The 22,782-nt window shown below is 35.1% G+C and overlaps 3 protein-coding genes across 6 annotated transcripts; 2 read left to right on the top strand and 1 right to left on the bottom strand.

The window, feature by feature from the left end:
* The first annotated feature begins 2,650 nt into the window (after window positions 1-2,650).
* LRP (leucine-rich repeat protein) lies at window positions 2,651-7,528 on the top strand. Its single transcript, NM_001321085.1, has 6 exons — window positions 2,651-3,124; window positions 5,308-5,379; window positions 5,492-5,635; window positions 5,855-5,926; window positions 6,008-6,079; window positions 7,217-7,528. The coding sequence occupies exons 1-6, from the start codon at window positions 2,892-2,894 to the stop codon at window positions 7,287-7,289; spliced, it is 666 nt and encodes a 221-aa protein (NP_001308014.1). The 5' UTR covers window positions 2,651-2,891; the 3' UTR covers window positions 7,290-7,528.
* A 494-nt stretch (window positions 7,529-8,022) lies between these two features.
* Window positions 8,023-17,464, bottom strand: LOC101262975 (uncharacterized). Of its 2 annotated transcripts, XM_026027778.2 has the most exons (4): window positions 16,827-17,316; window positions 13,418-16,692; window positions 11,160-11,709; window positions 8,023-11,075 (listed from the first exon to the last, which is right to left on the bottom strand). In XM_026027778.2, the coding sequence occupies exons 2-4, from the start codon at window positions 16,577-16,579 to the stop codon at window positions 8,344-8,346; spliced, it is 6,444 nt and encodes a 2,147-aa protein (XP_025883563.1). In that variant the 5' UTR covers window positions 16,580-16,692; window positions 16,827-17,316; the 3' UTR covers window positions 8,023-8,343. The 2 variants fall into 2 exon arrangements, with proteins under 2 accessions (XP_025883563.1, XP_025883562.1); XM_026027777.2 differs by having other exon boundaries at window positions 8,023-11,709; window positions 16,827-17,464.
* A 1,537-nt stretch (window positions 17,465-19,001) lies between these two features.
* On the top strand, window positions 19,002-22,417 carry LOC101255747 (replication protein A 14 kDa subunit B-like). Of its 3 annotated transcripts, XM_019215839.3 has the most exons (4): window positions 19,180-19,307; window positions 20,324-20,451; window positions 21,343-21,604; window positions 22,169-22,417. In XM_019215839.3, exons 2-4 carry the CDS (start codon window positions 20,434-20,436, stop codon window positions 22,231-22,233), a joined length of 345 nt encoding a protein of 114 aa, XP_019071384.1. In that variant the 5' UTR covers window positions 19,180-19,307; window positions 20,324-20,433; the 3' UTR covers window positions 22,234-22,417. The 3 variants fall into 3 exon arrangements, with proteins under 3 accessions (XP_004249346.1, XP_019071384.1, XP_069146606.1); XM_004249298.5 differs by lacking the exon at window positions 20,324-20,451 and having other exon boundaries at window positions 19,002-19,307; XM_069290505.1 differs by lacking the exon at window positions 20,324-20,451 and having other exon boundaries at window positions 19,196-19,307; window positions 21,324-21,604.
* Window positions 22,418-22,782: the final 365 nt, after the last annotated feature.

Raw genomic sequence — 22,782 nt, forward strand, 5'->3', positions numbered from 1 at the left:
GTGTAAACGGTCAATTATTTAGACAAGTTGCAATTGGTATTATACATTAATGTAGTCAATTGGTCATTTAACCAAACACGTTTTAACGTGTATTTGCTACATTTGTTTAGTCGGTAGTCAATCATCTTACACATCTGCTTTCTGTTTATCGATTTGTATTTTATGTTTTGTTTTAAAAATGCCCCTCCTTACATTGCGTATATATAGAAAAAAAATCATATTTTTCAAATTTATCTTTAGGTATAATATATAAACGTGTTTTTTGACCGCGCACAGGGTGGGTTAGTTTAGTTACTCGAAAAATTGATTGTCACGATATAATATATAAACGCGTCTTTCAACTACGCATAGGGCGGGTCAGTCTACTTAAAATTTGATGGTCATTTGGCGTATTCATAGTCAGTAGAGACAGTTAGGTGTAGTGTTACTAGTAGAATTAATGTTATAATAATTATGCATTTATAAACAATAGGGGAAAAAGTTTGATCAAAATTATTGTTACGGAACAAAACTTTGAAAAGAACACTTTTATTCCTGTGCTGTTTAATAGTATATTTATAAGGTATATATATATTCACGTGGATGTAAAAGATATTACATTATTATAAATAGTAATGTGTCCACGTGACACATATATACCTTTAAAATATACTATCAAATAGTTTAGGGGTAAAACGTCCTCCATAAAGTTCGGTATCGTAACAACAATTTCGGCTAAAGTTCAAATATTTTTCAAACTCTTTTCCCTAATTAATATAATCTCCAACTCATATTAATATAGAGTTGACAAAAAATACTTTTCTTACCGAACACAACCCTCGATAAGTTGGATAATAAATTTACAGTTAATTCAATAAAATACTATCAAAAGATGTGATATTATGAAGAGATTTATCTTAACTAACGCCTCAAGTTCAAACTTAGGAATGAAAAACTTCTAATGGAGGACATATTTCATTCATGTAATGTTCCAATTGGTAGAATCAATAATTTTTTACAATAATAATACATAAATTGTCATTTCATAAAAAAAAAATTAGATATAAACATATCATACCTTACTAAAAAGTTTCAAATATCAATTAATTATTTTTTAAAATAAATAACTCCATGAAGGGAACCTACCAACTAACAAAATTCAAGTCCATATATATTAATGATGGAAATTTGGTACATACTTTGTTGACCCTCAAGTCTTGTGGGTTGGCCTCCAATTTAGACCTAAAATGTATATATGATTGTTTGGCCACGTATATAATATACATACATTGTTTTTATATCGAAAAATTTCAAAAAGTTATTTTCATAATTTTCAAGTTAGTTCACAAAAAATTTAAAAGTAATTCTAATTTATATTCATGTTAAAATATAACTTAATTTTACAATAATTTCATAATTTTTATGTCCAAACGCCCACTGAATTTATGTTAGTAAAATACGCGTTAAAGAAAATGGGACCATCAATTTAGAAAGAACCATAAACTATGTATTGTAATATCAAAGTTGACTTGGAAAAAGATAATGAATTGGTCTTCCTAAATCACTAATTAATCAAAGAAAAAGCAAAAACACTAACTAATGCTTTTTTTTTGTTTTTTCAAATAAAAAACAGTAGTATAACGTAGTGCTTATGGAGCCTTTTTTTGTTTTGTTGTTGTAAGCACAAGAAATGTGATGGAATCGTTTTATATACGTTTGAATAATTTGGTTGAAGTTTGAAAAAAGTTATTCTAAAGTTTAAAATTGATATTTGGAATATGAATTGTATTCGATTATGTACTTATTACGAGAACAAAAAAAAAAGGTTAAAAGATTTATGGAGGAAAACATTAGAATCAATTTAAATTAAACTTTTATGTTTTAATATTAATAAAAAACTTAAAAGGTAAGTTTATAGAGCAATAATTAGATCAACTATGTTGTATGAGAAAAAATGTTAGTTAATCAAGAACTCGTTGTTCAAAAGATGGAGATGTTGAAGTGAATGTGCGAGCAATTGAGCATATTAAGACAAGGTATGAGTGATTCTCGTGATAGACAAAATAAGGAGAGCGAGACTGAGATAAATTTGAGCATGTGTAAGATACCTCAGTGAGCTAGCGAGGTATGAGATGTTGACAACATCGAACGTCACAAATGGTAGAGTTAAACCATAAGTATTTAAGGGGTGGGGGTGATTAAACAAAACATGAACATTAAGCACATCTTAAGCTTATCGAGAACATAATCTTATTAATAGAGCGCTTGCAAATTAGGATAGAGGATAAATTGATAGTACCAACGTTGGTAACAACTTCGAACATGACCAACTCTCAGTGTGACAGACGATTTTCTGAAGCTAACAATCTCTCGACTTAAAATAAAACATTTCCAAATTGTTTGAAAAAAGAAATCCAATAAGAACAACACAATAACGAAACAATATGAAATGAAGATTGACAACTACACAACGTACACAGAAAACAAAAGTAACATTTGAAGCACAACACTAATACTCCTAGCAATAACGAAGGTCCAAATACTACCACCAAACATACACTTTATCCTATTCACTTCCTGCATATAAAATTACACCGAATATATTTTTACGACATTAAATTAAAAAAACCTTTATAATATATTCATGCCAATACAACACATTTTGTAAATTGAGTGAAACAAAAAGTATAGTAGAAGAATATAGAGTTAGTTTTACTAATAAATACACAAAGGTTAAGTGGAAAGTAGAAAAGATTCCCTAAAACACTCACCACCTGTTGTCATTCCCAAAATCCAACCTTTTTACTCCTACTTTCCTCTATATTTCTTCCTTCTTCTTCTCCAAAAAAAATTCTCCATAAAATTCTAAGCAAAACCCATAAATTTTCTTTGATTTTTGAGTATTAATAACCATGGAAGCTGTGTTCAAAACCCAGAGTTTGTTCTTGAAGTTATGGGGTTTGTTGGCAGTTGTTCTTGCTGTAGCTGTGGCTGTAAAGGGGAATTCAGAAGGGGATGCTTTGTACGCCCTCCGCCGGAGCTTATCTGACCCGGGTAACGTGTTACAGAGCTGGGATCCAAATCTTGTTAACCCTTGTACCTGGTTTCATGTCACTTGCAACGGAGATAATCAAGTTACTCGTGTGTAAGTCTTCAAAGTTTCCATCTTTTTGTGTTTTTTGAGTTACATACTTGTTTGGGTGTGCTGATAGCTATCTGAAATCGGTCGATTTGTATGTTTGTGTTTGTGTTATGTATGTGTACTCACAGGTATATGTATGGTCTAAACCTAAAGCGGTGGATTTGATTGAATCTGCTATGTGTGGTTGGATTTATATGACAGGAAAAAAGAGAAATTGCTGAGTTGTGGAAGGAAATGGGTCTAAGTAGAGTAGAATTTAGCTAGAGGATCCATATAGCCATTTGTTGTTGTTGGTTAGTTGTGTTGACATTTATTCTGGGATCATATAGATGGCAAAAAGTTAAGCTTTCACTTGACTTGCTTGCTAACAAGTTTTTGTTTGGAGATTAGTAGCAAAGTGATTCCTGTTTCCAGGTTGAAGAGCATGTCTGTATTACTTTTGTTTGACTTGCTCGAAGTTCCTGTCGTAATGTGTATCAATGATCTATGTGCCTAAGATGGAGGCGTCTGGTTCATTAATGATCTTTGTCGCTTTTATGTTTTTGATCTCACGTGGTTGCACCCTTTGTTTCTTATTACTTTTGTTTAACTTAAACCGAAGTTCTTGTCGTGACGTGTATCGATGAAACAATGATCTATTTGCTAAAGATGGAGAAGTGTGATTCATTAATTATCTTTGTCGTTGTTATGTTTGTGATCGCACGTGGTTGCATCTTTTATAAACTTTTAGAAGATTTTGCCAGTTTTAAAGTGTGGCAAAGCCTTGTACTTCAAATTTAGTTGGTGGTGATCCTAGATGAAGAGTGTGTGTATTACTTTTGTTTAACTTACTCGAAGTTCCTGTCGTTATGTGTATCGATGATCTATGTGCTAAAGATAGAGACGTGTGGTTCATTAATGATCTTTTTCCTTGTTATGTTTCTGATCTCACGTGGTTGCACCTTTTGAGTCTATTACTTTTGTTTAACTTACTCGAAGTTCCTGTCGTGATGTGTATCGATGATCTATGTGCTAAATATGGAGACGTGTGATTCATTAATGATCTTTGCCTTGTTATGTTTCTGATCTCACGTGTCAGCACCTTTTGTAAATTTTTAGGGGATTATGCCCGTTTTGAAGTGTGGCAAAGCGCCAAAGTACGTTAAAATTAGTTGGTGGTGATAATCTATATGTACGGCTTTACTGTTTTTCTTTTGAAATTTTCGAGCAAGCATGGTCATTTGCTAATTTTTTTATTTTTTTTTATAAAATCAAATTTATCATTTCATTGGCAAAATTTGGATGCTTATGAATTTTGAATGTCTTAGAGTTCCATTTCCTGTATCTTATGTGATCTTGGAACACCTGATGACTGATGTTACTGGGTAGATTTTTATGTTGATTGGTTGATAGTTGATACATAACAGATGATTTGTGAAATTTGAATGAGACACAGGCTAATTTATTGAAATGCAAGACTATTAGTGTTACCAAAAGCAAAAAAAGCTCTATGATCTGTTGGGGCTTTAAGCGCAAAACGCAAATAAAGTGTGGACATTAATGAGAAGTGCGCGAAGGGAGACAAAAAATATAAATATGTATGTTCGGTCTAAGACTAATAGTTATAAGCATGAACGAAAAATCTATGAAGAAAGAAATCGAAAAAGAATGACAATAAATATCAATTTTTTAGTATCACCTCTTTAGAAGAGACTCATTGGCATTATAACCTTCATGACGGCACTGAACGCACATTAAGAGAGGGAAGCGCTCAACACCTTTTGAGCTTCGCTTCAGGGCTTAAGCGCACTTCAAGTGCACTTTTGACAACACTCCTTGCTATATTTTCGCTACCGTGATGTCTTTTACATATTTAAAAACATGAGGTACTGGCCGGACATTCCACGTGTACGGAGAATCACATCAATTTCCAAACCGGAAATTGTTATATGCTTGCATCTATCCTGAAAGGAATAGTAACTATAACCAACAAACATGTTTTTCTGAAATGGACTTGTCTCGCCTAGAATAAATTTCATGTTTGCTCACATGAACTTATTCTCTACTGATTTATACATAAACTGACACCCAATAATTCTCCCAAAAGGTGGTGCAACTCAGAAGAGGAACACAGTTGTAGTTTGCTTTATTTTTTCATCGTAATTATTACCAGTCTGAAATGTCTCTGGGTTTTAATGTTTCTCCAGGGATCTTGGGAACTCAAAGTTATCTGGTCATTTGGTACCTGAGCTCGGAAAGCTTGAACATCTACAGTATCTGTGAGTAATTATTTGAAATCTTGAATTGACTTGCCATTTATACTTTTATAGTCAATAACTTTATTTGTTTATAAGGAGTCATATCCATGAGGTAATTGTTTGTTTGCTTCAGGGAGCTTTACAAAAATAATATTCAGGGAACCATCCCTAAGGAGCTCGGTAACTTGAAGAGCCTTATTAGTCTGGATCTGTACAACAACAATATTTCGGGGACAATTCCTACTTCACTTGGAAACCTGAAAAACCTTGTTTTCTTGTAAGTTCTCCTTTGTGATGTTTCCCTATTTGGTTCCAGTCATGTGTATGTTTTACATAAGAGGGGGACGAAAAAGAAAGCAAATATTCTGTTACTTGCACTACTCACAGAGTTCCCTTTTCTTCTTTGACCTTAATATTCAGTATCACTTGCTTGTAGTGAATGGGTTATAGCATAATACTCTTATGTTGATTGAAAGTTTCTTATCTGATCTATCAGGCGTCTAAATGATAACAAGCTAACAGGACCAATCCCAAGAGAACTTACTAGCATTTCTAGCCTGAAAGTTGTGTAAGTATAATTTCTTTGCTTGTGATATTATCGTGAATTCTTCTGCGGAATAGATTTTAAATTCTGCTCTCTTTCTTCCAGGGATGTCTCGAATAATGATTTGTGTGGAACAATTCCTACTTCTGGTCCATTTGAGCATATTCCTCTAAACAAGTAAGATTTCCTTGTATACCCTACAAGTATCGTTGTCAGAGTTGAACTGTTAAAGTTTTGAGCAATGGTGCAAAGAGTAATCATGTCTCTGTATGCTTAATTCTATCAAGTTCACCTTTAAAAAAAGAAAACCAATCAAAAAAGGTATTCCTTTTTAAAAAACCTAGTATCTTGATTTATCTTTATCTAAGTTAAATTTGGGCTTCATAATAGGCAAGTTATACCAGAAGCAATGACTTCTAACTTTTGTTTTAAAAGAAGAAACTTACTTGAAGAAGATTCAAATTTCTACAATAACTTGTAAATTTTGCTTTGAAATAAGACAACTATTTGGAAAGGATTTGGATATGTGACCTCTTATTTCAGATTACAGTTCATTGATAAGTAGAGAAGCCTTAAATAACAATTTAAAGAGAGTGATATACAAAAAACACCAATGAGTTCTAGATTTCGAGTTATCTCAATTAGAATTGTGGGTGGTATTAATTCAGGCTATAGACGAGATACCATTGACTCCATTTACTTCAAACCGAAAGGAAGCCAACTGTATTTGGATTTTGTTCCTCTGGATATGCTAATTATATGTGCAACATAAATCAATTGAGACGCGTCATAGTTACCTTTTCACTTTTTGTTTATTCCTTTAGCTCCTTAAATTCCCTTGTTTCGACATGTACTCATATTATATTCTTTTGTTATTTTGGAAAGGGTGTGTATTTAAATAAAAAAATAAAGCCAGACAAGCAGATAAGCAATTGTGCTTTCGAATATAGTCAAAGAGACTACGTGTTCCTGGTGGTGCACATGTGTCATATGTGGTCTTACCTGCTTAGCTTTTGCACTATGAACAAGAAATTCATCTGGGGCTAACTATTAGGACCAAACGCCTCTTAACGACTCTCCACTTAAGTACCTGGTTTAGTTTGCATGGTGCAGAGATTGATCTTTTGACACAAGTCCATCAACCTTTGCCACTTTAACCAAGTCCCGGGGGCTTGTGCTATGTATAGTCCTTACACCATATCATTCTTCTTGATTTCTCGACTCTGCAGTCATCTCTTACTGATGATTCCTTTAAAAAGATACAGTATCCTAGTTGGATGTTTCTAATAAGTTTCCTGAACTTCTAATTTGCAGTTTCGAGCACAATCCTCGACTTGAAGGTCCGGAGTTGTTGGGACTCGCTACCTACGACACCAACTGCTCTTAGAAGCTTGATGAATAGCTTCAGAAGAAGCGCCACTTTAGTGGACGTTTAACAAATTCCCCTGAACCTTGTTTATTGGTGTACTTACAGTGTGTCCAAAGTTGTAACTCTAAGCAAAAATATGGTGTATGTAGGTTATTACTGAGTTAAGGTATGTGTGTAAAACAATCTCTATACTGCTACCAACTGTTGATGTATTTCATATTTTAATGTCTAGTGAAATGGTTCAGTGGGATTAAAAATGCCTATTTTTACTTGTGTTACAATGCTATAAATATGAATGGAACAATAACACAGAAGGTGTTTGATTGAACACAATTTTGAAAAAAATTAAAGACGACTTTTAACATGCAAGTCAATTATAAATATCAAAATTTTTATTCTTTTAAAAGAGTGAAGGTGAAAGTTCTACTTGTTTATCCACATTTTCTCATAAAAAATAAATTTTTATATCAAGTCAGTCCAAACTTCTAGTAAGTCATGTCATTAAGTGTAAAATGAAAGCTAAGATTAAATGAATTTTAATAAAGAAAATGTATCACTTAAAACACAATTAAGGAAAGATTATACATGGTATATCTCATTTTTAATGTGGTGAACCAAATATCCGCCAATAAAGTACATGCACTTAATAATGCAATGATTACTAATCTTTATTATGTTAAATTCCCTGTATAACTTAGTTCGCAAATCAAACGAGTTAAAAGATCTAAAGAAGTGAAGAAAACAGCAAAAAGAAAGGCAATGAGTCTTGCTTGCCATTACTTTCAGGATAACAGTCCAACATAAACTGCTTCATACAAAAAAATTACAAACTCCATATACAAGTTTAACAAAACCTTTTCTTCCAACAATCTCCAAAAAAATGCTGAAAAGATGATAAAAAAATATAAGAAGAAAAGAATGCTTCAAGAAATCAAACCAAAACTCTTTCTTGGAGGAGTCCATCATTTCACAAGCCACTCCAAACCATGCAATAACCCAAACTACTAATGCAATAAACACAAAATTGTGAACCACCTTTAACTCCTTTGTCAGTCAATCATCTAGAGCATCTTCATTCTTTGTCGGAGTCGCTTGAACTTGAATCAGAGCTTGAGCTTGAGCTTGAACTTGATCCCGTCTCGTGGGATTTGTCCTTCTTGCCTTTAACATCAGATGTAGCAGGCATATCAACAGCATGATCTGGTTTTTCAGCTATTGGTGTCTTTGCTTCTTTTAGTACAGCTTCATGATCACCTTTTTCAGTTTCAGCTTCACCAGAATCAGGTAAATCAGATCCTCTAACACTTGATTCCATATCATTGGATGAGCCTGCTTCACTTGGCTTCGCTTGTGCTGACTCACCTTCAGAAGTGTAGTTCAGGGGTTTCTCCAGATTTCCTTCCAAGACTTGTTTCAAAGCCAAGTCTGCTTCGACATTTTGTGAATCTGAAGAAGCTCCTACATCTTCCGATTCCCCAGGACGCTCATCACCACCAACAGAATCATGACGGATGTGTGTCTCATCATCACTCTCAGAAAGTTTTTCATGATCCAAATCAAAATATTCAGTAGGTCTTGTTTCAAGAATTGGTAATTGCATATTGCGTGTCACGCTTGACGCTTCGAGCACCGCTGTGTTGTCAGAACTCCCAGATACTTCAGTTGCTACCTCAGCATGAGGTTGCTCAAGAACATTAGATATCTTCATTTCTTTCTCAGATATTCTCCTAAATATCATGTCAATATCTTCAAATGTTTCTGCTTCTGGCACTGGCATTTCAGAATCTTCCAGCGCTGAACTTGACACTTCAGCTGCAGCTGCAACGTTCCCAGATTCTTCGGTTGCTAGCTCAGCATTAGATTGCTCAAGAACATTTGATTTCTCATCTATTTCTTGCTCAGATATTTGCCTAAATGCTAGATTAATATCTTCAGCTGTTTGTGCTTCCACTATTGGCATTTGAGGATCTTCCAACACTGAACCTGATGCATTGACAGAATTCCCAGGTTCTTCAGTTGTTAGCTCAGCATTAGATTGCTCAAGAACATTTGATTTCTCAGCTATTTCTTGCTCAGATATTTGCCTAAATGCAAAGTTAATATCTTCAACTGTTTGTGCTTCCAGTACTGGCATTCCTGAATCTTCGTGTACTGTACTTGACACATCAAAGATTGCTGCATTGTCAAAATCACCAGATTCTTCTGTTTCAAGCTTAGCATGAGGTTGCTCAAGAACATTCGATTTCTCAATTTCTTGCTCAGATATTTGCCTAAATGCTAAAGTGATGTCTTCAGCTGTTTGTGCTTCCAGTACTGGCATTCCAGAATCTGCCTGTACTGAACTTGACATGTCAAATACCGCTCCGTTGTCAAAATCCCCAGATTCTTCAGTTGCTAGCTCAGCCAAACGTTGCTCAAGAACATTCGATTTCTCACCTATTTGCCGAAATGTCAAGTTAATATCTTCAGCTGTTTGTGCTTCCAATACTGGCATTCCAGAATCTTCCTGTACTGAACTTGACACATTAAACACCACTTCATCGTCAGAATTAACGGATTCTTCAGTTACAAGCTTAGCATTAGGCAGCTCAAGCACATTCGAATGAACTATTTCTTCGTCAGAACTAATTCTCAATGCAGACTCAATATCTTCAATATTTTGTGCTTCCACCACTGGCATTCCAGAATCTTCCTGTACTGAACTTGAAACATCAAACACCACTTCATCGTCAGAATCCACAGATTCTTCAGTTACAAGCTTAGCATTAGGTATCTCAAGTACATTCGAATGCACTATTTGTTTCTCAGAACTAATTCTAAATGCAGACTCAATATCTTCAATTGTTTGTGCTTCCACCACTGGCATTTCAGAATCTTCCTGTATTGAACTTGACACGTCAAACACCGCTGCATCGTCAGAATCCCCAGATTCTTCAGTTACAAGCTTAGCATCAGGTAGCGTAGCATTACGTAGCTCAACCACATTCGAATGCACTATTTCTTTCTCAGAACTAATTCTAAATGCTGACTCAATGTCTTCAATTGTTTGTGCTTCCACCACTGGCATTTCAGAATCTTCCTTCACCGAACTTGACACTTCAAACACCACAGCATCATCAGAATCTCTAGATTCTTCAGTTACAAGCTTAGCATTAGGTAGCTCAACCACATTCAAATGCTCTTTTTCTTTCTCAGAACTAATTCCAAATGCTGACTCAATCTCTTCAATTGTGTGTGCTTCCACCTCTGGCATTCCAGAATCGTTCAGTACTTGGCTTGATATTTCAAACACCGCTGAATTGTCAGAACTCCCAGATTTTTCAGTTACTAGTTTAGCATTAGGTAGCTCATACACATTCGAGTTCAATGTTTCATTCTCAGAAGTACCTCTAAATGCTAACTCAATATCTTCAACAGTTTGTGCTTCCAACACTGGCATTCCAGAATATTCAGCATTATATAGCTCAAAAACATTAGATTTCTCCATTTCTTTCTCATAAACTTGCCAAAACGCTGACTCAATATCTTGAATTGTTTGTGCTTCTAGTACTGGCATACCAGAATCAGTTTCCTCTCTGACTATAACTTCTTGAGGCACTTCAGTTACTCCAGTTTGAGCAGATTCTGCATTTGCCATCTCAAAGACAGAGTTTTGAGCTTCAGCTATAGTCATTTCCGGAACTATCTCTTGAGCATCCAAATTAAGTTTTGTCATGGGATCTGACGGCCCAATATCACTATCCACAGGGAGTCCTTCAATTGATCTAGCATCAACAGCATTATGAACTTCTCCTTCAGTAAAATCTGTATGAGATACATCAAGATGATCAATAATGCTCATTCCAGATTTTTGAATTTCTGAAGCACACGCCTTTTCTTCATGCTTACCAATCTCTTCAAATGTGGATGCATTTAAAATATCAGGGTGCAATGGAAACTTTCTTTCATGAACTTCAGCAAAGGCATCTTCAGCAACTTCTGGAGTGCCAGAATCAACAATGTGGAATGCAGACAAACCCTCTCCAGTGGAGTCGATTCGTCTCTCGAACTCATTCTGGCATGATCCCAGCTCGTTGATGCTAAAGTCACCAACTGTATCTAATTCATAGAGAAATGCCTCATCAATGTCCTCAATACCATCTGTTTCTTCAACTATATATAGCTCATCATGCTGAAAATCAGCTGCTTCTGGTGGCAATACATAGTTCTCCAATACTTTGATCTGGTTATCATTTTCCTCGAGGATCATGTTCTTAAGACCTGATAGACTAGCACCTCTTGGGGCCTCAACAACCTCATGCAGATTGGAAATAGAGTTGGGAGTACGTGGGGAGCTGATAATAGGAATTCCATCATCAAGGTCATGGATTTCTGAAACATTTAAGGTCTCAGTGGTGCTTGCTTCCTCAATTGACTCAACCAGGATAGCTGGTGTCTCCTGCTTATCAGAAAAAGATACACTTAAACTTTTAGGATTGTTTCCCAACTAGAAGCATTGAAAGTAAAGAAGAGTGAGAAGGAAGGAAATAAATTAACTTTCCAATAACATAAGGGCGATAACAATATTTTGATGCATGAGTTCAATAAGTACAGAATAGTTGATCCTATCACAAATAGAACTTCTAATCTTCTTTATCCATATCCCCCAGTCCCCACCCCACCACGGAAATGTAAGACTCACAAAGTAACAGTTAAAGCAAAACCTGAGAAATGTAACCAGTCATGTCTCCAATCATCTTGGCATGATGCTATCACCAGTCCAATTATTTTGGCACGATGTACTAGTACATGGAAGTAACCAGCAGTATATGCTCGTCCAGATTATGTAGGATATTAATAGTATGTAACATGGCCAAATTACAAGTGACCATCAGCAATTCACTCATCCAGATGATGCAGGACATCAATAGTGAGTGCCACACAGCCAAATTACAAATATCCAGAAGCAATCCGCTCATCCAGAAGGTGGATGATATTTTGCTCAAATACGCAATATTATTCCTAGCCAGTTAATCAGTACCTCTATCACTGACTCTGTCAAATCCATTATCAGATTTTGACATTCTAAAGTTCATTCACATTTGTTTACCTTTAGAGGTAAGGCATTTGTGCAAAATATGCTTTATCCATACTGCATTTTTGTCAAGTTCAAGGTTCATTATCAAACTGTGAAGTCAAGAGCAGGATATCAGTAGCAGTGTTTTACTTCTTATGTGATGGATCCAGATAACTTTTAGCTATCTAGAGTCATTTTGTTCTTCTGGTCAATATTAACTTGTACTTAGTGTTGAAATAGGTCTAAGTTCTGGCCTTTCTTAATGGATTTATTCCTCTTTCTGGCTTTTCAAATGCACATTTTATCATACAATTTGCTTAAAATATGGTTATGCTTCCTTTTGAAAGCTATAAAATTCACCACTATTGACTCGCAGATGTCATACGACATAACGTTTATCTTGAATTTAATCAAGACAGGAAATTTCATGATTTTGAAAATCTATGTTTTGAAGTTTTTTGGCTTTGTAGTTTTTCTTCACTAGAGGTTGAGTCACATAGATATGCCTTGATTGACACAATATGCCCAAAAACTTTAGGCTTATAGTTTATCCTCCAACATGAAACAATCTATATCATGTAAAACATGCCAACATGAGTACCAGATTATTGTTTTACTATTATAGGTATTACTAAGCTGCAGTTTTCTACTGCAATCAGTCCAACAACATATCCAGTGTAATCCCACAAGGGAAGTTTGGGGAGGGTAGAGTGTAGGCTGACCTTACCCACCTTAGGAGATAGAGATCAGTTTCCGAAGACCCTCGGCTCAAGGAAAAATGTTTCAAAGCAGGTCAGAAAAAGAAGTAGCAGAGGTGAAGAAACCATAGCAAAGTAATATAGAAAGCATGACAAAAAATTCTGAAATCAGTTAAGTACAGTAAATTATGTGTCTTTGCCTTCTAATTTGGTAAATCAAGTAGGTATCTCTTTATTGCCCATAGCAGCAATCGCGCATTTAAAGATAAAAAGTTAACCAGCTTTCAATTTTCAACGTAAATGAGTTATAATATGTGAAATGAGAAGTAATGAAGAAAGAGAAGTTGCTTAAAGGAAAAGCATAGAAGAGAAATGTGGAACGAAGTGTTTACCTTTACTTCCTTATCATCTGATGGATGTTCATCAATGGATTTGTCTGAGTATGCCAATTCTTCTTCACACTGTGAGATGGACCTCTCTGTAGAAGCATATTGATGTCCAACAGAGGTCTGTGTTTCATCCACTTCACTCAGAGCATCAGTAACCGAACTTTCAACAGCATCCAATGAGGGAAGATCATGCTGCTCAGAGACTATAGGTTCCTCCTTCTCAGTCACATCCTCCACAGATTGCTTCTCCAAAGAAGGCATAACTGGTTGATCAAGTGGAACCTCTGCGATCAGAGAATGCTGTTCATCACTCATCTGGCGAATGTTTTGATGATCTGAGGACGTTAAAAGGGATTCAACGGCGTGGTCTACAACAAGATGAGACAAAATATGGGTATCTGCATCAAATCTTGAAGAAGAAACTTGATGTTGTGCATGATCAATAGTTCCTTCTTTATTCCCAATATCTTCGTCTGCTGATGATTCCGAGTCAATAGATTTCTGACTGACGACCAACTCGGGAACCTGAAGGCTGCCAAAGATTTCATCATCTTCAGAAATATCCGCCTTTGCAACACCAAGCTCATTTTGGCATACCACCTCCCTTGACAGAAATTCTTGGTCATCTGCTGGTGCCAAAATCTCTTCATTAGTTGGAAGGGAATTTTTTTCAATATCCTGACTATTTTCCTCAGATTCCCTCTCTACGAATGAAATAGTGCTTTCCTCAACCAATGTAGGAGGAAACACTGTCTCAGATTCCACATGCTGATCTGAAGAAAAGGAGGCTGAAAATATGTTTTCCCTGATAGCAGAAGGACTAGAATCATAAATAGGGTGTTCGCGTGGAGTATGATCTACTGAAGTGCTTGTGATGTGGAAATCAGGTCCATCAAACGAAGCTTGCCTGGAGATCCCATTTTCTTCAATATGCCCCATTATCTCCTCGAAACTTGATCTCATTTCTCCTTCTTTATCAATAAAGACCCTTTCACTCACTTCTGCCAACGATGAGGAGCTAGATTGGCTGCTGTATCTTTGATAAGAAGTTTCTGGCTTGGATTGAATTTCGGTTGGATTAAGTTCCAATGCGTTGGTAACTCTTCCTTCCTGGAGCAAAGTTTCTTCTGCATCATGATGATTTTTCACAGTTCCTAGCTGCACCAAAGACTCTACTTCTTCGGAGGATTGACTTCCATGTTTGACATGCTCAGAAGTATGCTCTGGCTCCTCAGAGATATGTTCATCCATGAGGTTTCTGCATTCCAGTTCTTCTTGATCAAGGCTTTTGTGTCTGAGCTGCCCTTCAATGAGGTTACTGTCTTCCAGATCTTCAACAGAACTTAGTGATTCTGTTTCAGGAACAGAACTCACCTTCGAATCACTAAGTTCGCTAGATTGTCTTTGAAATGGTGAGTAGCTTGTTCCCTCTGTAGCCATTCTCTCCGGAACAAAATAGGGTCTCAAATGGCTATCTTGCTTGTCTTGCCTGTTCAGCCCGAAGATTGAGGGTCTTACGATAAAACTTTCATGCCTCCGGAAAAGTGGATCCTTTGGTTGAACTGTTATAAAGTCTTGTTCGTCCTCCATAAGATTAGGTTTCTCTTCACTTGAGTCATAAGGAAGATCAAATGGATTTCGCCTTGGTACTAAAACAGATGGAGCAGACCCGGGGATTGGTGGCAGTCCAAGGTCATAGTACTCATTATCAACATCAAATGGATTGTTTCTTGCTGTAGAAATGGACGGGATGTTGAATGGAAGATCAGCACTTTCCAAGTCAATCAAATTCTTTTCGGTCATCATCAGCCTCATTTTCTTCAGGGCTCTTCTCCTTGCCATAAGATTCTCCAACCGTTGATTCCTTTCGACCTCGGAGCTTCCCAAGTCAATTAGATTCTTCTGATCCTCTTCTGTCCATGTAATAGCTGACTTACTTATATCTTCCTCGTCTTGCTTTCCTTCGTCATCTTCACCATCTTCATTCTCGTCGTCTGCAACTTCTAGCTCTTCTTGATTTTCAACACCATCATCAGATTCGTTATCACTCTCAGTGGTCTCACCAGAACTATCTGAAGCAGCATCAGAACCATCATGTAACAAACTAACATGCTGAGGAGTGTCTTCATCCAAAAGCGGATGGAGCTCATGAAGCATTGGAATAATGTCAGCCATTGAAGCATCTGGAGAAGAGCTCTCAGCTCGATCAGACTCCGAATCAAAAGACTCGTCGTCGTCCTCCTCCTCCTCTTCCTCGTGTTCTTCCTCTCTCTCCTTTTTCCAAGGGGAACCAGGAAGAGAATTAAGATTCACCCTTCTAGAATCAAAGGAATCTGATCTATCAAAGTCAAACTCAATGCTCTCATTATCAACTGTCGGAATGGGAGAGTACTGACTCTCCATAAGCTCCCCATCATCATGTTTCTCTTCACTCTTTTCACTGTTTTGCTCATAAAACTCCCTTGCTGCTTCCTCAAAATCTTCATCAACCGTTGGAATCGAAGAGTATTGACTCTCTAGAAGTTCCCCATCATCATGTTCTTCTTCATTCTTTTCATTGTTTTGTTCATAGAACTCCCTCACTGCTTCCTCAAAATCCTCATCAACCGTTGGAATCGGAGAGTATTGACTCTCTGTAAGTTCCCCATCACCATCACCGTGTTTCTCTTCATAGTTCTGCTCATGAAACTCCCTTCCTGCTTCCTCAAAACCCCCATTCCCAAATTGAAAATCTCGAGACCTTTCCTCAAGTAGAGGAGAAAGATCACTGATCTTATCAATTGACTGATCTACGAGGCCCCTCTCCGTATATCTTTCCACATAGTAACTATCATCAGCACTCTCAATATGAGTAGTATCATACAACACACCAGTTCTCAAAGGCACTATATCATGACTACTTGTTTTTTCCTCCCTTTCAATTTCGGGTATATTAGGCTGACCAAAACTTAGTAAAGTTCCAAGCAAAACAGCAGTACAAACAAGAACTGGAGATACAGCTAACAATATAGAAAACAGAAATGGGAAAGATCTGTACAAAAATGCTATGAAACACAGCATACTCACAAGAAAAGGATGATTTAACACTGTAACATAACATCCTTTAATTGAAAACATCAAAATTTTCCTCATTTCAACTCCAATCTCTACTAATCCAACACCCATCTTTTTTTCTCACTATAAAAAACTACTCAAAACTACAAAAACAAATATCAAATTTCACAGCAAAACAACTCAATCCCCTTACTTACCAAGAGCAAGACCTTCCAACTTCCAAACTGCATAAAAAAAATGAAAAATACACACAAAAAGATCAGCTTCAACACAACAACAGAACCAAACAAACATGAAAACCCCAAGTAAGCTATTCTTGAATTAAAACAACAGAAGAAGCAAAAATCAAGATTCTTACCAGCTCTTTGACTACAGATCAAAATCAATTCTCCAACATACAAAAAGATCCCAACTTTCTTCTTCTTCTTTTTTTTCACCTCAACTAAAAAAAAGTCTACTATTTTGTTTTTTAGCTAAAACTACAGAGAAAAACAAGGTAATCAAAAGAAGTAAAAAAGAAAGAGAAATAGGAAAAAGAAAAAGTTTGCAGCTTTCTCTTTCAACCCTCTTTTTCTTTTCTCTTAACTTTCGGTTCTATTCTTGAAATCCCACCAATGGGGCCTGAAAAAATCAAATAAAAATTCAATCTTTTTACAGCATAGACCTTTTTTTTGAATAAAAAACCAAGAATTTATATGACCAATTACAATTATTTGAAGGATTATATTCCATTTGAAGATTGAAAGTAACAGACAGACATGCATTAATAATAATATAATTAAGACAGCTAAGTGGGGGTGGATTTACAGTGCAGAAAGAATGATGAAGAAGTTGTTTTCTGCAGAAATTTTAATTAGTTTAATGTTAAAACTTTTGAAAGTGGGGACTGAGGAGGGACGAGGGTAATCATCACTATTTGTTGCTTTTTTTTATTAAATTAATCTTGATTAATGGCAAAAATAATATAATTTTTTACCGACTGAGTTAATTTATGGTGACTTCGCCACTGATTTAAGTGTGTCTTTGTCTTTAAACTAGTCTATGTAGTTTGAATAGCGAGACAACGATTTTTTCGCACAATTTATAAGTAAAATAATTCTTATGAAAGTTGTTATTAATATTTATTTTAGAGTAAGTTATTTACGTCGTATATTTTATAGTGTGATCTTTTTTCTGATCATGATTCATGCTAACACAGGATATTTTTTCCGATCATGATAATATATGATACTTTATGTGTCGAATTACTCTTCTTTAGTCTCTCAAGATAAAACACAAAATAAATTTTTATCAATTTTTACTTGCGTAATATCGATTTGACAGTTGACAAATTTTTCAAGGCACGATAAAGGAAATTTTATAATAGTATTACCTTTGAAATATAAGTAATAAGTTTAAAATAGTCTGCCTTCTTCATATTTTATATTTTGTGTGATTTCATTTGTTATATCGCTATTATTGTTATTACATCTCGATAATCAATTACATTACTTTACTATTTTATTGGATAAATAAAATAAAAATTACATGATAGTTTACTTAAACCATATGATTATATGAAAATATTTAGTTAAAAAGTGAATGAAAACATTAGGTTTGATGTGAAAATTCGAGTTCGTGGGGACACATCTTTTTAATTTATTGAATAATTGGTAGTTGTGATTTGAGAGTTGCAATCCTCAACTTCACTTAATAATTTCGTGACTTTATTTTTTTTATCATGCAAAAATCGATAATTTTATTATTATAATTAATAAAAAGTGTTATTTGACGAATAAAATATTCTATAATTTTATTATCGTATAGTAAATAAATTTAATAATTATATGTGAAACTAGCCTAACAATGTGACACAATAACACATACATTTAGCTAGCGTTTAGCTATAGACTTTTAAATATTCTTGACAAATATTATTTGAGTGAAAATTTGGTGAAATTTCACCATGTGTTTTGGCTATAGGATTTGGAAATATATTTCACCTTTTTAGAAAAATGTGATTTATACTCATAAGTTTTAAAAACTATCAAAACTAATTATAGGTTTATATTACAAGTCAATTGGTTGTTCGTTACAACAATAACAAATAGTGTCCATGACATTAGAGCAATGTGGTAATTTGGAGTGAGTGCAACAAATATCATTCGATACATCGTAAAGTATACAAAGCACATGACTTTGTTATCTTGAGCCAATTTTTCATCATTTTCATCAACAATTAAATCATTATTTAATATTCAATAAATATTTCATCACTATTTTAGTGTTCCACGTAAAAAATCATGTAATACAACGCAAACAACTACTATAGAGACTGTTTTTGTAAAAGATAAAAGTTTGGGGTAAAATTTTAATTTTCAAAAGATCCCAAATAATGAGATTTTGCCCAAATATTTAAAAAAACTTGTATTTGAGAATTTGGAATATTTGCCAAAAATATTTACTAAATAAAAGCGAATTGTATGAATAAATGTTATTTGCCAAATTTTTTCCAAATATTATTTGGGAAATCTTATAGCCAAACAATACCTTTATTCAATTTTTTCAATTGTAGAATTACAAATGATAAATCTAGATATTGCTAAATTCAGAAAATTATTTTTCTCATAAATATATGTCTAACTTTATTTTTTATTAATTTATTTTATATTTCGAATAATACGCAAATTCATTACAACTTTTAAATTCGTAATATAAAATTTGGGTTTAGTAGTGAAACTGCCATTTCCCGCGAGAATAATTCAACAAATTCACTCCTCATTTTCAACTAGGGTTTCGGCGTCTGAGATTTGCAGAGTTTTTTTTCCGATTTCCATTTCCCTGAGAAACTATCTAACTGGTAAGTTGATCTTGTTACGATTTTGTTTTTGGTGATTTCAGTGTATGAGTTTTGCTCTATGAACAATCCGAAGTTGTTGATTTTGGATTATAAGCTTCAGTTTTCTTACTGCGATTGATTGTTTTGATATCTGCATATTTGAGTTGAGTTTTGCTCTATGAACTATCAGAGTTTGTTGATATTCGCATTATAAGCTTCATTTTTTCCCAGTCCGATTGATTGCTTGAGATGTGAATATGTGAGTTGAGTTTTGCTCAATGAACTATCGGAAGTTGTTGATTATCGCTTCATTAGCTTTCAGTTTTCGTTCTCGGATTGATTGTTTGAAATTAGCATACGTGAATTGAGTTTTCTATATGAGCTATTAGAAGTTGTTGATATCGCTTTATAAGCTTCAATTTCGTACACTGATTGACTGTTTAAAATTGCATCTATGAGTTGAGTTTTGCTCTATGAACTATCAGAAGTTGTTGATATCGCCTTATATAAGCTTCAGTTTTTGCAGTCCAGTTTAATGTTTTAAAACTGCATATGTGAGTTGAGTTTTGCTTTGTGAGCTATCAGAAGTTGTTGATATCGCCTTATATAAGCTTCAGTTTCTGCAGTTTGGTTTAATGTTTAAAACTGCATGCGCGAGTTGAATTTTGCTCTATGAACTGTGAGAAGTTGTTAATATTGCTTTATAAGCTTCAGTGTTCTTACTCGATTGATCCTCTGAAATGTGCATATGTGAGTTGAGTTTTTCTCTACAAACTATGAGAAATTGTTGATATTGGTTTACAAACTTTCAGTTTTTGTACCTCGATTTAATGTTTGAAATGTGCATATGTGAGTTGAGTTTTTCTCTATGAACTATCAGAAGTTGTTCATATTGCCTTATAAGCTTCAGTTTCTGTACTCCGATTTAATGTTTGGAATCTGCATATATGAGTTGTGTTTTGGAGAATTGTGAAGTAAATGTAGTTGCAATATTTCTTTTTTATGCCCTTCTATTTTGCTGCTTTTGAGGAAATTAGGATGGCGGACTGTAAGAAGAGAAGTGTTTTATAGCTTGATTGGCTTACAGTTGGTGGGAAAAGAACGCAAAAGAAACTACTCATGTTAGCTCTTCATTGCTTACCGAAAGATGAGAAGAATCGAGGAAGTACTGTTAATGTTGTTAAAAATTGTAATTGAATTGGGAATTTTGTGTTATTCATGAGCTCTTCTAATATCACTTTATCAGAAGCTGTGGAATGCCCTGTTGTAAGGGGGGATAAGTTCTTGGGCTGCTTGCCGCTTGCTTGGTGGGTGGGTGGGTGGTTAGTTCTGAGTCCTCCCTATTGAGTTGGGAAACTTTGACTGAGAACACTAGAAGATGGTAGTACCATAGTGATAGCACATAGGTCATGCCCTTGGAGAAAAGAAGTGACCAACATGGATAGTTAAGGAAATATGAATAGTCATGAGCTTGTTTCAGTAAAAGGGGAAAGAAATGACTTAGAAAGTAATTTCGTATTATTTCCCCATTGGTATTAGTTGGTTTATTTGTTTTGCTCTTCCTTACTTTTGTTTCCCTCTCCTTCCTGTTGTACCTGTCTTGAGACCAGCTTTAATTTCTCTGCCTCTTCTTATTTCCCCATCTTCCCTCCTAATTTCGTTTTCTTTTCACTTATGTCCATATTTTAGTCTTGATTCATCTTCCTTTCTTATTGAATCTAGTACGTCAGTTTTTGGGTAGAATATTTTTATGCAAAAATATGGAAATTACAAGACTTTCAACTATTTTTCTCTATTCTGAGTTGGTGTTATGTATTTGCTGTGCTTTCATGAACCCACCAAACTCTAGGTAATTTCATTGTTGCATAGTGATGGATCTACTAATTGATTGTTAGACAGAATAGGAGTTAGATGCAATTGTTGTTTCAAATATAATAAGATGAATGAAGATGCTGCACTGTAATTATGGCCAACATGGTAGAAAAACAGTGTTTAATCTGCCAATACCTGTGCTTAATTGTTAAACCCTTCTCTCAGTTTTCCTATTTTTGTTTAGAGTATGGACACAACAAATCCTGCTGTCTTCGTCAATGCTGAGCTCCTCCGCTTGTACATGGGAAGGAGAGTTCGAGCTGTGATTCAGGTTATCCGCTCTGATGGCAGTGGCACAGTGAATGGGAGATCTACAGATGACCAGCAGATAGTTGTGAAAGGCAATCCACCTGGTCCTCTTACAACGTATGTTGAGGTCATAGGTATCGCTGACAGTAACCAATCTATCCGTGCTGAAATATGGTCCAACTTTGGGGACACACTAGGTATCACTATCCTCCTGCTTGCTTCTTTGTTTGCTTTTCGTTTTCCTGCACTTATGCTTTATAGTCATGAACCATAAATGTTTTCGAGCTATTTTTCCTATAAAAGTATGCTGGAAGAAAAACAACTTACGTTCAAAGTTTGTGCGAGTTATTAGGAGTACTGGAATTATAGGCAGTTACCGTTTTATACTAAAATGCTATTGGATTGTGCAGCGTAGATCTGTAAACAGACCACTTATATATTTTTTTGGTTGGTAGTATTATACCCCATGAGCTTGATCATCTTTATGCATTACAAGAGTGCGAAGTTGGCACCTAAGCTCCTCATCTCCTCCTTGTATATCAACAAAATAAAGCTTTTAGGATTTAACTCTCCTTTTCCTTTTTGTTGAACATGGAAATCAAGTCACCGGGAGTTTTGTTTCATTAAATCGGAAGTGTAAATGAGTGAATATTGATATTATGCATACCCATCTTCATGGATTTATATAGCTGAACTTTTTTTGCTTGTTATAACACAAATTCCGAAGGAATGAATTCTAATATGAGTCTTTTCTGTTGCAGATACATATAGCTATAACCGTATTTGCATGCTGGCAAATGGCGATTACAAGCACTTGTTCATATGAGGACTCAAAAATAATGACATGTTTTAGTGGATCCTAATAAGTGATCCAACTCTTTCACCGTCTCCCATCCTTTATTTTTATATACATGAGGCCTGTGAATACTTGTTTAGAGGTTTGTTTTAGTTTGGGATGCTTGTCATGTTATGCTATGTGTTTCACAAAGTGAACCTGCTGAACTCCAGAACTTGTTTTTACTCTTTTTTTTTTGGTTTTCCAACACCGGAGCCTGACTAATTCAGATTCACGCTAAAAAGTCTCACATTGAGGGTAAAGCGTTTTCTAACAAAGGCGACTCTATACCCAAGCGTTAGAAAGTCTAACATTGAGGGTAAAGCGCTTTCTAACAAACGCGACTCTATACCCAAGGAAATTTGAATTTGAGACTCTCGATTAAAGATGAAGGAATACTTATCATTCCACCACACCTCTCGTTGGTCAGAAATTGTAAATTTGACAGGCCATGCTAGTATTTGCTGATTTGTAACTGTTGCAAACTTTGCCATAAAAATAAACAAGTATCATGTGTAATTTGTCTGAGTGCACCCAAGC

This window comes from Solanum lycopersicum, chromosome 10, assembly GCF_036512215.1.
Source record: "Solanum lycopersicum chromosome 10, SLM_r2.1".
Classification (NCBI taxonomy): domain Eukaryota; kingdom Viridiplantae; phylum Streptophyta; class Magnoliopsida; order Solanales; family Solanaceae; genus Solanum; species Solanum lycopersicum.

Bases quoted from the DNA above. Each gene is read 5' to 3' on its own strand.
- LRP (NM_001321085.1), top strand. From the start codon at position 2,892: ATGGAAGCTGTGTTCAAAACCCAGAGTTTGTTCTTGAAGTTATGGGGT. The intron at 5,380-5,491 runs GTGAGTAATTAT...TGTTTGCTTCAG, and splicing joins CTTGAACATCTACAGTATCT to GGAGCTTTACAAAAATAATA. The intron at 5,636-5,854 runs GTAAGTTCTCCT...CTGATCTATCAG, and splicing joins CTGAAAAACCTTGTTTTCTT to GCGTCTAAATGATAACAAGC.
- LOC101262975 (XM_026027777.2), bottom strand. From the start codon at position 16,579: ATGGGTGTTGGATTAGTAGAGATTGGAGTTGAAATGAGGAAAATTTTG. The intron at 11,710-13,417 runs GTAAACACTTCG...TCTGATAAGCAG, and splicing joins CAGATGATAAGGAAGTAAAG to GAGACACCAGCTATCCTGGT.
- LOC101255747 (XM_019215839.3), top strand. The intron at 21,605-22,168 runs GTATCACTATCC...TTTCTGTTGCAG, and splicing joins CAACTTTGGGGACACACTAG to ATACATATAGCTATAACCGT.